Source organism: Leopardus geoffroyi, chromosome C2 (assembly GCF_018350155.1).
Source record: "Leopardus geoffroyi isolate Oge1 chromosome C2, O.geoffroyi_Oge1_pat1.0, whole genome shotgun sequence".
NCBI classification, from domain to species: domain Eukaryota; kingdom Metazoa; phylum Chordata; class Mammalia; order Carnivora; family Felidae; genus Leopardus; species Leopardus geoffroyi.
The window spans coordinates 58,920,319-58,935,389 of record NC_059333.1 but is presented as its reverse complement, the minus strand read 5'-3'; the positions used below and the strand labels follow the sequence as shown (position 1 = coordinate 58,935,389).

At 37.1% G+C, this 15,071-nt stretch overlaps 1 protein-coding gene across 2 annotated transcripts in view; it reads left to right on the top strand.

Moving 5' to 3' along the window:
- The window catches only part of SLC9C1 (solute carrier family 9 member C1), a 109,443-nt gene that overhangs the window by 11,242 nt on the left and 83,130 nt on the right, over positions 1-15,071 (top strand). The window contains exons 2-5 of one of the 2 annotated variants that reach the window (XM_045502030.1): positions 7,297-7,543; positions 8,672-8,772; positions 11,255-11,383; positions 14,104-14,269. In XM_045502030.1, coding sequence (XP_045357986.1) covers positions 7,393-7,543; positions 8,672-8,772; positions 11,255-11,383; positions 14,104-14,269 — 547 coding nt within the window. In that variant the 5' untranslated portion in view covers positions 7,297-7,392. Of the gene's footprint in view, positions 1-7,296; positions 7,544-8,671; positions 8,773-11,254; positions 11,384-14,103; positions 14,270-15,071 lie in introns of those variants that run through there. The other variant, XM_045502031.1, reaches the window with a different exon arrangement.

Below are 15,071 nucleotides of genomic sequence, written 5' to 3'. Positions count from 1 at the left end.
TTGATAGGAATTGTATTGAATATGTAGATTGCTTTGGATAGTATCGATATTTTAACAATATTTGCTCTTCCAATCCATGAGCATGGAATGTTTTTCCATTTGTGTGTGTGTCCTCTTCAATTTCTTTCATGAACGTTCTATAGTTTTCAGTGTACAGATATTTTACCTCTTTGGTTAGGTTTATTCCTTGATATCTTACAGTTTTTGGTGTAATTGTAAATGAGATTGATTCCTTGATTTCTCTTTCTGATTCTTCATTGTTGGTGTATAGAAATGCAATTGGTTTCTGTACATTGATTTTATATCCTGTGATTTTGCCAAATTCACATATCAGTTGTAGCCATTTTTTGATGGAGTCTTTTGGGTTTTCCAAGTATAGTATCATGTCATCTGTGAAGAGTGAAAGTTTGACTTCTCCATTGCTAATTTGGATGTTTTATTTCTTTTTGTCTGATCACTGAGGCTAGGACTTCTAGTACTATGTTTAACAACAGTGGTGAGAGTGAACATCCCTGTCGTGCTCCTGACCTTAGTAGGAAAGCTCTCAGGTTTTCCTCATTGAGGATGAGATTAGCTGTGGGTATTTCGTATATGGCCTTTATGATGTTGAGGTATGTTCCTTCTATCCCTACTTTCTTTAAGGTTTTTATAAAGAAAGGATGCTGTATTTTGTCAAATGCTCCTTTCTTTTATTAATGTGGTGTATCATGTTCATTGGTTTGTATATACTGAACAAGCCCTGCAGCCCAGGAATAAATCCCACTTGATCATGGTGAATAATTATTTTAGTGTACTATTGAATTCGATTTGCTAGTATCTTGTTGAGAATTTTTGCATCCAGGTTCATCAGGGATAGTGACCTGTAATTCTTCTTTTTAGTGGGGTCTCTGTCTGGTTTTGAAATCTAGGTATTGCTGGCTTCATAAAACGTGTTTGGAAGCTTTCCTTACATTTCTACCTTTTGGAACAGTTTGAGAAGAATAGGTATTAATTCTTCTTTAAGTGTCTGGTAGAATTCCCCCATGGAAACCATCTGGCCCAGGGCTCTTATTTGTTGGGAGATTTTTTGATAACTGATTCAATTTCTTTGTTGGTTATGGGTCTGTTCAAATTTTCTATTTCTTCCTGTTTCAGTTTTGGTAGTATGTGAGTTTCTAGGAATTTGTCCATTTCTTGCAGATTATCCAGTTTGTTGGCATATAATTTTTCATAGTACAGTAAAACCTTGGATTGCAAGTAACTTGTTCTGTGAGTGTTCCACAAGATCAGCAAATATTTCTAATAAATTTTAACTTGTTAAAAAAGCGATGTCTTGCAATATAAATAGTATGTGATGCTGAACATCACACGATAACAGCTGAACCAATGTTTCTTTTCTCTCTTTCTCTGTGGGATTGTAGATCGTCTCCTATGCTCAGAGGCTTGGTATCAGGCCGTGGTGTTTGGCAGCAGTCAGTGTTTTTTCAGAATATTGGAAGGTTCCCACAACTGGCACTGGTGTATTTTTTGTTACTTCAAAGCACCTATGGACAGTCCTTTGCTTTTCCATACAAGTTAAGCTTAGGAATGCTTTGCCTCATTTTAGGTCAGGTTGCCCGCAGATATATACCTTTTTGTCTGCTGCCTTATTGCCAACTACATTAAATACAGTATATAACAAGAATTTGTTAATACTGTACTGTAGTCAACATTTGTGCGAGCATATACAATGGCCCCCATGCAGAAAAATGTTGACAAGAAAGTCAGTAAGAAGAAGGAGATGATTACAGTGGAAGTTGAGGGAATTGTTGAGAAGTATGAATGAGGTATGCAAGTGGCCATAATTGCAAGATTTTATAAGAAGTCTACGTCTGCATCTTGCCTACAGAGGAGAAGGAGAAAAAGGCAGAGGAATCCCCTCACTTCAAATGAGATTAGGAAGATATATAAAATATGGGAGACAGTGCAAAATTTTGGAGAAAAGCATCACCCAAATAAGGCTGTAGCAGTGTGAGCAATGAATCTGTTTAACAACAATGCAGTCATATTTTCACGAAATTGTTAAAAGAAGGCAAAAGCAAGTGTTATTGGATAGGTTTCTTGTTAAAGTTGCACAAAAAGAAAAAGATTCCATTGAGCCAATAGATAGCAGTGATTCCTTTAGTGATAGTGAAAGTCATCCTACACACCATCCCTCCTCTCTCTTGTCTCTCACACCAGCCACGAAGGTTTTCAAAGGTAAGTGCATGTTAATTTATTTGTCTTTCTATTTTTATTTTTTTATTATTTTGTATTACAGTATTTTAATCATTTTTATATGAATATTTTTGGATTGTGGAATGAAATCTGAGTTTCCATAATTTATTATGGGGAAATTCGCTTTGATATACAAGTGCTTTGGATTACAAACATGTTTCCAGAATGAATTCTGCTCGCAAACCAAGGTTTTACAATATTCTGTTATAATTGTATTTCTGTGGTGTTGGTTGTGATTTCTCCTCTTTCATTCGTGATTTTATCGATTTGAGTCCTCTCTCTCTCTCTTTTTTTTTTTTTTTTTTTTTTTTTTGAGAAGTCTGGCTAGGGGGTTATCAATTTTGTTTATTCTTTCAAGAAACAGTTCTTAGTTTCATTGATCTGTTCTACTGTTTTTTTTAATTATTATTCTATATCATTTATTTCTGCTCTAATCTTTATTATTTCCCTTCTGCTGGTTTTGGACTTTATTTGCTGTTCATTTTCTAGCTCCTTTAGGTATAAGATTAGGTTGTGTATTTGGGACCTTTCTATCTTTCTTGCTCTTGAGATAGGCCTGAATTGCAATGTATTTTCCTCTCAGGACTGCTTTTCTACCTCCCAAAGGGTTCAGACTGTCGTGTTTTCATTTTCATTTGCTTCCATGTATTTTTAAATTTCTCCTATAGTTTCCTGGTTAACCTATTCATTCTTTAGTAGGATGTTCTTTAATCTCCATGTATTGGAGGGTTTTCCACATTTTTTCTCCTGGTTCATTTCAAGTTTCATAGCATTGTGATCTGAAAATATACATGGTATGATCGTGATTTTTTTGTACTTGTTTGGGGATGATTTGTGAACCGGTATGTGATCTATTCTGGAGAATGTTCCATGTGTACTCGAGAAGAATGTGTATTCCACTGCTTTAGGATGAAATGTTCTGAATAGATATGTTAAGTCCATCTGGTCCAGTGTGTCATTCAAAGCCATTGTTTCCTTGTTGACTTTCTGCTTACATGATCTTTCCATTGCTGTAAGTGGAGCATTTAAATCTCCTACCAGAGGCACCTGGTGGCTCAGTCAGTTGTGTCCAATTCGTGGTTTCAGCTCAGATCATGATCTCACAGTTTATGACTTTGAGCCTGGTGTTGGGCTCCGAGCTGACAGTGCAGAGCCTGCTTCTCTCTGTTTCCCTCTCTCCCTGCCCCTGCTTGTGCTCTTTCTCTCTCTCAAAATAAATCAATAAACTTTTTAAAAAAGTAAAATAAAGTCTCTTACTATTATGGTATTATTATCACTGAGTTTCTTTATGTTTGTTATTAATTAATTGATTCATATATTTGGGTTCTTCAAGTTACGGCCATAAATATTTACAATTGTTAGATCTTTTTAATAGATAGGCTCTCTAATTATGACATAACGCCCTTCCTCATCTCTTATTAAAGTCTTTCTTTTAAAATCTAGTTTGTCTGATATGCATATGGCTACTCCAGCTTTCTTTTGACCTCCATGAGCATGATAGTTTGCCCTCCATCCCCTCATTTTCAACCTACAGTTGTCTTTAGGTCTAAAATGAGTCTCTTGTAGACAGAACATAAATAGATCTTGTTTTTTTATCCACTCTGATACCCTATGTCTTTTGATTGGAGCATTTAATTCATTTACATTCAGAGTGGTTATTGAACAATATGAATTTATTGCCATTGTGTTACCTGTAGAGTTGATGTTTCTGGTGATGTTGTCTGATCCTTTGTAGTTTTTGTTGCCTTGGTCTTTGTTTTTTGGGTTTTTTTTTTTCCTTTACACTCAGAGAGTCTCCCAGAAAATTTCTTATTTTAGTGGTTTAGTGGTCATGAACTCCTCCAGTTTTTGTTTGTCTGGGAAACTCTTTATTTCTCCTTCTATTCTGAATGACTGCATTGCCAGATAAAGAATTTTTGGCTGCATATTTTTCCCATTCATCACATTGAAAATTTCCTGCCACTCCTCTCTGGTCTGCCAAGTTTCAGTGGACAGGTTTGCTGCTAACCTTATGTGTCTACCCTTGTAAGGTTAAGAACCTTTTGTCGCTAGCAGCTTTCAGAATTCTCTTTATCTTTGTATTTTGCAAGTTTCACTATGATATGTTATGGTATTGAGCTGTTTTTGTTGATTTTGGGGAGAGTTCTCTGTGCTTCTTGGACTTGTATGTCTGTTTCCTTCCCCAGATTAGGGAAGTTCTCAGCTATAATTGTTTCAAATAAACCTTTTGCTCCTTTTTCTTGTTCTTCTTCTTCTAGGACTCCTATGATACAGATATTGTTTTATTTCATGGAATCACTTAGTTCTCTGATATAATAATTTCCTTTCCCTCTTTTTTTTCAGCTTAATATTTTCCATAATTTTATCTTCTCTTTTACCTATTCTCTCCTCTGCTTTTTCAATCCTTGTTGCCCCGTATCCAGTTTGTTTTGCATCTCAGTAATAGTATTTTTTATTTCATCTTGATGAGTTTGTAAGTCTTTGATCTCTGCAGTAAGTGTTTCTCTGGTGTCTTCTATGCTTTTTTCAAATCCAGCTAGTAGTCTTATGACTGTTGTTCTAAATTATTTTCAGATAAATTGCTTATATCTGTTTTGATCAAGTCCCTGTCTGTGATTTCTTCTTGACCTTTCTTTCTTTTTTATTTTTACTTTTTGCAGAGAGAGAGAGAGACAGAGAGAGAGAGTGAACACTAGTAGGGGAGGAGCAGAGAGAGAAGGAGACAGATAATCCCAAGAAGGCTCTATGCTGTCATCAGGGTAGATCCCAATGCAGGGCTCCAAGTCATAAACCATGAGATCATGACCTGAGCCAAAATCAAGAGTCAGACACCCAACTGGCTGAGTCACACAGGCACCCCACTGCTTGACCTTTCTTTTGGGGAGAATTCTTCTGTCTTATCATTCTGGCTAAGTTTCTGTCTTTTCCATGTTTTAAAAGCTCATTGTGTCCTACACCTGAGAATACTGCTATATTAAAAAGGGCTTATACGCTGTCCAAGGCCTGACACTTCAGGAAGTGTTTCTGGTGTATGCTGTGTGCATTGTGCTATTGTGTTTTGGCTGTTTTTTCCCTCTTGTCAGTCTTCTGCAGAACTCCTCCTTGCTTGAAATGGTTGTGTGTTTGGACCTTTAATTAGGTGTGCTTTGATTTGTTTGTTGAAGTAACCCTGGAAAAGGTGGGGGGAGGGGAACCTGATCCAAAAAAAAAAAAGACAGTAAAGAAAAGGAAACAAAAACCAAACAGAGAATAAAAAGACTATAAGGCTGTTTCCAAAGAAAAAGAAAAGAGGGAAAAAATAAGAAAAGAAAAAAATAAGGAAAAAGAAAAGAAAAAAAAAAGCCTGATCCAAAAAAAGAGAAAAGGAAACGAAACAAAACAAAACAAAACAAACAGAAAGGAACTATGAGCCTGATTCCAAAAGAAAAAAGAAGAAGAAAGAAACAAAGAAAAAAAGGCTGTAGGTGTCATTTTGATGCCCTGGATTTCCAGTGCACTTGGTGCATTGGGGATGTTGGCTGTGCTGGTCTTCTGGAGGAGAGGTCCACTGCTTTGGCTTAGAGTCAGTCTTGCCCCAGTAAATAAGCAGTTGCCAGGAACGTAGGGCAGGGTTTGGTGCGAGCGGTCCTGCCTCCACTGGACACTGCTGTTGCTCTCTGAAGTCCCATTGTGTTGGTGTTGGGGGAGGAATGGTGCCACCCCAATCTCAGCCCCAGACCAGGAAGCTCACACACCCACCGTTCAGGCAGCTTCACAGAATAACCAGGACAGTCAACTCGCCCTGCACCACAGCTCTCCTGAGTTTTACCTTTGGTGCGTGGCTGGGATTCAAAACCCAAGGTCCTAAAGGACCTTGTACCACGTGGATCTGCTCCTCTCCTCCAGAGTAGAGCCTCTCCACACTAAGTGAAATCCTCTGTCCCTGAGAAACAGTCCCACGCCTGGAGTGTATGGCGTCTATGGTGTAACACCACTAAAAGCAGCAAAGGCTATATTCCCTCTGGGTGCACCTCTGTCCCCCAGCGATGAAAGGCCTTTTGCTGGCACCTGCAGGGCCTTTTGTCCTTAGGGGGCAATAAATCCTCTTCCAAAAGTATTCCCAGTGTGCCCCATGATCACTGCACCACAGTATGCACCCCGGGGCCAGCTCCCTCCTCCCCAGGAGTGAGAGCCACAGCTCCAGTCCGGAGAAAGTTGCACAACTCCAAAATCTTAAAGTTTGAGCTCCAAACATTGTTTGCAAAAAAAAAAAAAAAAAAAAAAAAACCAAAAAAAAACCAAAAACAAAAACTGGGACAGTCAGTACTTCTCACTCCCCCAGTCCATGGTCCAGAGAGGTTTTCATTCTGTATGAACTCAGTGCAGCACTTTCTTAACCCCTCTTTCTTTCTCTCCCTTTTGTCTTTCCATAGAAAGGGTTTCATCCCCTCCAAGGCACCATCATTTTTCTCTCCCCCAATTCACTTTCATGCACCTCACACCTGCCAAGCTGTCTCCCTCTCAACTGTGGACATCCTTCTGTCACTCTGCAGATCTATTTCCTTGGTTTTCAAAGTGATCTGATCTCAATACAGCTGTGTTTGAGAAAAAAGGAAAGCCTGGAGTCCCCCCTACTTCTCTGCCATCTTAAGTTCTCCAGAGATCAGAATATTCTGACCCCATCCCACTTCCCACTTTGGAACAGCTGCCAGGACAGGCTTCCAGAGGCTCAGATAAGTTGAGGATAAACCCCTCAGTTGTCCATCCCCAGAACTAAGTAACCTGCACCATTTGGTAGTCCCACTGACTGATTAGATGAAAACCGCTTTTAGTCAGTTGGGTAGATTCAGGGTGAATAACAGCTGAATAGTGCTTTGCATTTGGAGTGAACACAGGATGACACTGGCTAGTCTCTATCACTTGGAGTTGTACCTTTTCTATCATCTTTAAAATGAAAGCATCATAGAAAGGGAAAGCTTTCTTAAATTTGGTGGACCTTTCTTAAATTTCTTAATCACTAGAAATAATTAAGGAGAAATCTGAGCTTCTTTCTTCTTCTTCTTCCTCTTTTTTTTTCCTAAGAAAAACCAAGAAGGCCAATTGTACAATCCTATGATCCTGTGAAGGCTTTGCCAAGTCATAAGAGCTGAAATCAGATGGTTTGTGAGAAACACCAAAATGGATTTGAATTCCAGTGTGTCTAATATCACTTTTCTTACCAAAGCGGTTTCCAGCACATGGGTGGGTTTTCTCAGAATTACATTTATGACTAGTTCTGAAGATCTCCCTGAAATCATTCTAATACTGTCTTTGATCTGCACAGTTGGAGGTAGGTGTAACGATTTATTTGAGTTTGTTCTATGGATATATCTTGTAAATGTTGCCATATAGAATTGAGGACAGTAGCAGTAATAGAATATTATAATTTTGTTCCTAAATTTATACTTTTAACCCAAGATTACCAACCAAATGAATCCAATGATAATCTGTCCCTGAGAAGAGACATGCAGAGTCTGATTCATTGTCTTCATCCTCTTTGGGTTCAAAGTATTCATGTCTTTTTACTTGGTAGGTCATGGTTAGATTTAAATGATTGAAAGAATTGAAGCAGATAATCAAAAACTCAAGGGTTGGTGTATTTTTCTTGTTATCTGCTTTATCATAAACTATTCACATATTAAAGCTAGTCGTGTACTGCTTTGTTCACTTGAACAAAGAATTTTTGGGTCTTCTGAATGTGTCAGTTACTTTTTAAGCATTTGGTAGGGTGTCCCATAGGTTTTGTTCAAATGATAAATTATGTCTAGCCCTTATGAGAAGAAAAGAATACTATAGAAATAAAAAGATTTCTTTTTTTTTTTTTGCATTCTTTGACTGATTAGAAATTATATTACAAAAAAGTGGAAAAAAGAAAACATTAAACTGAAGGAAATGTGATGATATTCCTTATTGTACTTTGATAGAAATTCATTATAGGCTGCCTAATGCATAGTAGATAACCAGTAATAGGAAGCTAGTTTTTCTCATTGGGCAAATTATTATACCTAGTTCCTCATTGTTATTTTGAAAATCATCCAGGGGATTTCATTAAACTTTAATTATTTATTAACCTCTTGCTGCAGGATTGCTGAAGAAACTAATATCTGATTTATAACATGTAAAAAAATTCCTATAAGTGTTTAGTAATAACCCAAGAGCCAGTGATTGCTAGCAATATTTACTAAAGATTCTAAGGAAATGAGATATTTCATACAAGAGGTAAATACAGAATCCAGCAGATTAGCAATTACACTGATTCAGAGTGCTGAAGTATGAGAGAGGGTTTTAATTACTGGAATTAAATAAGTAAAAAGTGGAACAGTATTTCATTGTCCTCAGCATTAAGAAAGTATATCAAATTAAAGTTCTGTAAGTGTCATATTTCATTGCCTTTCAGTAAAAATGTATTTTTCTGCAGCATTTTTGAACCTGCACTTAAAAGACTTTCCAGTTCCTCTCCCTGTGATATTATTTTTAATTGGATGCAGTTTTGAAATATTAAGTTTTACATCTGACAAGGTGTGTATAGTAAATATTTTGTGTTATGCCTCAGATTCATACAAATTCAAAGATGGAATTTTAAGGAAATTTGTAAAAAATACTTGCCAATTCACTGTTCTGCCAGTTGATAGATGCTTGTGATATGGATACTATCAGATCAGATATGTGAAAAAAGGAACCAGGCATGGAAGAGCTGAGATCCAGCCAAACACAGTCAAAACAGAGCCACTGTCTGGAAGGGGGTGGACAGCTCAGAGAATGAGTACACATACAGCTACTGAGAGTGTGAGCAGCTAATGAGAGTTTAAGCAGAATTCAAAAGTTTAGACAAGAATTGGTACATAAGATAGAAGCGCAGAGAGGGGGTGCCTGGGTGGCTCAGTTGGTTAAGTGTCCGACTTTGGCTCAGGTCATAAATCTTGTGGCTTGTGGGTTCGAGCTCTGTGTTGGGCTCTGTGCTGACAGCTCAGAGCCTGGAGCCTGCTTTCGATTCTGTCTCCCTCTCTCTCTGCCCCTCCCCTGCTCATGCCCTGTCTCTGTCTCTGTCTCTCTCTCTCTCAAAAATAAATAAAAACATTAAAAATTTTTTTTAAAAAGAAGAAGAAGAGGAAGAAGGAGAAAAAGAAGTCCAGAGAGATTAAGCTGCTAGTACAGGTCTCTTGTAGCAAGATAATTCTGACATTGAACCAATCTATTGCTTCAGTTAGGAATATTTTACAAGATTCCTATTACAATAGAGGCTAGTCTTTAAGTGTGTATGGCTTACAAGATTTCAAGAAACAGATGTTGGACCACTTACCTGGAGTTGGAAGTAAGGAGGAAGGCAAACTGTAGATATAGTCATGGCAGCTGCAGTGTTACAAAAAGTTGAGAACTGGAATCAGGTAGAGGAAAGAGACTATCTTACAATAAGGGACGTGGAATGCATTATTGACACATTAAATAGTTCTCTAGCCTCGGGGTTGGCAGCAAACTTTTCTATAGAAGACCATCTAGTAAATATTTTAGATTATACAGGCCATATAAGCTCTGTCACAATTACTCAACTCTGCCATTATAATTCGAAAGTAACCGTAGACAATATGTAAGAAGTGGCATGGCTGTGCTCCAGTAAGACTTTACAAAAACAGGCATTGAGTCGGATTTGGCCCAGGGCCATAATTTTCCATCACCTGCTCTAGTCAATCAGAACATGAATGAGAACAAACAAACAGGAGATGTGATATTAACAAACATTATGGAAAACATGTATTTGTATAAGAGCCAGAAGTATTCTTACTTCATTTGTTATGAGCACATTATTGCTATGAACATGTTATGTAACCGTACGATTTTGACTTATATGCAATATTAAGTACTTCTATAAACTTTTATATTTGTCAGTAACCTTTTAGAAGAAGAGAACATAAGTCAAGAACTGTGAAGGGCCTAAGATTTTACTCTGCCTGCAAGTAATAAGTTAGCCTGTCACAGTTTCATGGTCCTGGCAAAAGACAAGGGACTTCTGGGCCCGAGACAAAGGACTTTAGTACTGACAGTAATAGCAGAAACCAGACTATCAGCATCTTCTTGTGCCTGTTCCATGAGCCCCGGGAGCCACAGGGAGAAGCCAAGAGGGTCCAGTGAAACCCACATACACAATGGATTGCATTATAAGAGAAGAAACCTTAGTTTAAAGAACTTGAATATTTTGTGATGGGCAGTAACCTCATCCCACCTCTTGCCCTAGAGAGAGACACTATCTTTATTGCACTGTACAGTATAGTAAACCAATTCTTTTCTCTAGAAGGAGACACTTGGCTCTCTCTTCCAAAGCTGTTAGCCATACAAATATTTTTGAAAGATAATCTGGAAGAAAAGCAATCAATGCCTCCACTCATAAGATATGGGGAAACACGAGAGACCCAGGCAGAATCATCTCCCAAAGGCAAAGATATCACCTCACACAGCAAGTAACCAGTGTTTCCTTAATAAACAAATGTTGAGTGGATGCCCATAAGAGGATTTATCAACTAAATATTTTATGACAAACACCATTAATTAATCATTTCATTAACAGCATAACTTCTGAGTTTTTATTCCTACTATTCTTCCATGCACATTTTCCATATAAGCCATGGTTAATTACTTGTAGTTTCTGAAATGCGATATGATTGTTTATTCATTTGTACACATCGTGCATGATAATCCATCTACCTGAAACCTGTCTTCCTCTTGTATGCCTGAAAATCTCCTACACATTCTTTTGTACCCATATCAATGTACTTTCTATAGCTGCTATTTAAAAAATAAAATGGGCATGGAGATGTGCATTAACGTTCCTCTGTTACTGGTAATAATCTGATGGAAAATTATGAAAATGCAGTAGAGTTAAGACTTTAGCACCTATTACATTGTGATATATCTTTTTCTCTTTTGCTAGAGAGAGGGGTGTCTGGCATGTGTTGTATGCTAATAGGAGGATGGATAAGTGAGAAATGATGTATTTTTATATTATTAGGTGCAAAGATACACAGATGCCATACAATGGATGAGTCCAAAATTATTTTTTAATATATTTACACCAATAATTATCTTTAACGTTGCATTCGACATGGATGTTTACATGCTCCAAAAGTTATTTTGGCAGGTAAGAAGTAATCTTTTCCAATAATATCATTCACTCATGAACTACTATATGTTATCTATGCTCCGAATTTTTAAAATTTTGCTCTAAATTATAAAACAAAGAAGACAAGGAAAAAGTACGAAGTGTGGGAGAAGTAAATTTAGCTTTATATTTTAGTGAATAAACCATATCTTAGCGACTGACCGGCATATTGAGGGCTCAGGAAAAAAAAAAATTTCAGAGGAAAAAAAAGTAATTCTGAGAATCTGATTTGCAGGGCTTAATGCCAGTTATAATTTTAACTCTGAGATGCTATTAGAGAGCTATTATAAAAACATTTGGGGGCGCCTGGGTGGCTCAGTCGGTTGAGCGTCCGACTTTGGCTCAGGTCACGATCTCGCGGTCCGTGAGTTCCAGCCCCGCGTCGGGCTCTGGGCTGATGGCTCAGAGCCTGGAGCCTGCTTCCATTCTGTGTCTCCCCCTCTCTCTGCCCCTCCCCCGTTCATGCTCTGTCTCTCTCTGTCTCAAAAATAAATAAAACGTTAAAAAAAATTTTTTTTAAAACATTTGGTCCAGTTTTTTAATTATTTTTGATAAGTCTTTTTTAAAATACCCACCTTCTAAAACTTCCCTTACTCACATGAACAAAAACAGAGAATACTCATAGAAACAGCTATAACTTTAAATCACAAACCATTGTGTTATCCTAATCATGTGATATTTGAACCCCATCAAGGAAAGAGCTTGAAGAAAAAATACTCCAAATCTTAAGCAGGGTATACATTTCTTCCAAAGTAATTAAAACAGCTTTGTAAATATAAGGCCATTACCTAAATTACATTAGAAGCAAAACTATTAAAATAAGCTACACTTTCTATACATATACATATATATTGCTTTTTTTAATTTAATATTGGTAGTAAGAGCATTTTTCCACATCGTTACAAAATTTTTATAATTTTTAAAAATTTTTTAGTTGAGATATAATTGACATACCACATTATATTAGTTTCGGGTATACAACATAATGATTTGATACTTGTATTTTGAAATGATCACCGGGGTGCCTGGGTGGCTCAGTCAGTTAAGTGTCTGACTTCGGCTTAGGTCATGATCTCACGGTTCTTGAGTTCAAGCCCCACATCGGGCTCTGTGCTGACAGCTCAGAGCCTGGAGCCTGCTTCAGATTCTGTGTCTCCCTCTCTCTCTGGCCCTTCCCCTCTTGAGCTCTGTCTCTCTCTCTGTCTCTCAAAAATAAATAAACATTAAAAAAAATTTTGAAATGATCACCAAAATAAATCTAGTTAACATCCATCACCACAGTATTATAAAAATTTTTTATCATAATTTTAAGATCTACTCTCTTAACAACTTTTAAATATACAGTACAGTATTATTCACTACAGTCACCATGCTGTACATTGAATCCCATGACTTATCTATTTTACAGTTGGAAGATTGTACCTTTTGACCCCCTTCATCCCTTTCCCAACCTCCTGAGTCCTCACTTCTGGCTATTGACAATCTGTTCTTTGTATCAATGAGCTCAGGGTTTTTTTTTTGTTGTTGTTGTTGTTTTAAGATTCCACATATAAGTTAGGTCATATGACAATTGTCTTTTTCTATCTGACTCATCTCATGTAGCATAATGCCTTCAAGTTTCATCTATGCTGTCCCAAATAGCAAGATTGCCTTCTATTTTATGGTTAAGTAATATTCCATTGTATATATAATACATTTTCTTTATCCACTCATCTATAGATAGACACTTAGGTTGCTTCCATGTCTTATTACTGTAAATGAGTATTGTAAATAGTGTAAATTCACATTATTGTAAATAATGTTACAATGAACACAGAGGTGCAGTTCTGAATTCTTATAGGTAGCTTCAGGCACAGTCACATTTTTCCAAGACCATCTGGCAATGAAATCTTACTACATAGCTGCCACTGATAGAATAAAAGAAAGTAGAAGGCAATGGTGGGAAGGCAGAAGGCCAGGTTCCAGTTCTAGAATAATAGAATTTTTCTTCCCATCTTTTCTATAGTCCTCTGCCAATTCTCTACATTCTTTCTATTTTATTTTCTTCTCCTTTTCCTCTTTTGTAACTTCTTTGTAAACTTGTGTTCTTTTTCTCTCTGTTAATAGGATAGGTTTCAGTTTTATGCATAGTTAAATGTGTATATATGAGTGTGAGTGTATATGGTGTGTATGCATATACCTTTACACATACATATTTATATTCAATGACCTTATCAAGAAATTTAAAAGTTCCCTTTTAATTATATGCTATTTCTTACAAGTGCTGTGTCATAGGTCCTAAGAATCTCATTGCAATATTTGCCTCTTATTTCCAGACTTGCAAGCACATATTTGTTTTGTTTTTTAATTTTTTTAACGTTTATTCATTTTTGAGAGAGAGAGACAGAGCATGAATGGGGGAAGGTCAGAGAGAGAGGGAGGCACAGAATCTGAAACAGGCTCCAGGCTCTGAGCCATCAGCCCAGAGCCCGACGCGGGGCTCGAACTCACGGACCGCGAGATCGTGACCTGAGCCGAAGTCGGCGGCTTAACCGACTGAGCCACCCAGACGCCCCCACATATTTGTTAAATAAGATAATTTAAAATTTCCTTTTGATGGATTCAGTGTGATTCTGTATCTCTAATAATCCTGATAATCTGCTTTTCAAAATAGGATAAAGAGGCAATCTGATTTTTCTACACATAAAATTTCTTTGCAGATAATTTTAATTACAATTCCTGGCTTTTTTATGAATTATACATTAATTCTTTGGTATCTGGCATCTGTGAATAAATTACTTTTGAAAACCACTCCATGGTTATTATTTGCAACTATCCTCATGAGTTCAGATCCCATGCTGACTGCAGCTGCTATAAGAGACCTTGGTAGGTATATGTTTTCCTCTTTTTCTACATTTAAAATACCATATTCTGCATTTAATGTGTCTAGTGTTAAGATCTTTTGCTCACTGTGGCTTCTCACTATATGAAATGAGGTTCTGGGCATTGGGAATTAAGCATAGAGATTCAGGTTGCTGATGCCTAGAACACAATGAAATGCTAGTGATGGGCTTACCTAGTATATATATTTTTAAAATCTTTCATCCCCTTGTGGAATAAGACAGAGGATTATTTGGAATCCTTGACTTTATACATGCTTCTACCTTAAACCAAAAGTTCTGAGGGTGAACAATTTGCATATACATTGTGATGACATTTCTATTGTCAAATACTGCTTTTCCTTTGAAAATACTTTAATTAGGATAATGCCATCTGTAAAAAAACAAAAAACAAAAAAATTTGGAGTCATCACCATTAAGACCAAAAAATGCAGACAGTCAAAAACAGTAAAGTCACTAATCTTACAGTGTTTTCAGAGTGTACTATTTTAGGAGAAATAAATCTATATTTAAAATTAAGTACCAAGTCAGGGTGCCTGGGTGGCTCAGCCGGTTAATCCTCTGACTGTGGCCTCAGTCATGATCTCGCTGTTCCCAAGTTCCAGCCCCATGTCAGGCTCTGTGCTGACAGCTCAGAGCCTGGAACCCTGTATCTCAGACTGTTTATCTACCTTTTTGCCCGTCCCCCACTCACACTCTGTCTCTCTCTCTCAAAAATAAATAAACATTAAAAATTTTTTAAATAAATAAAGTACCAAGTTGATGTAACACACACACACACACACACA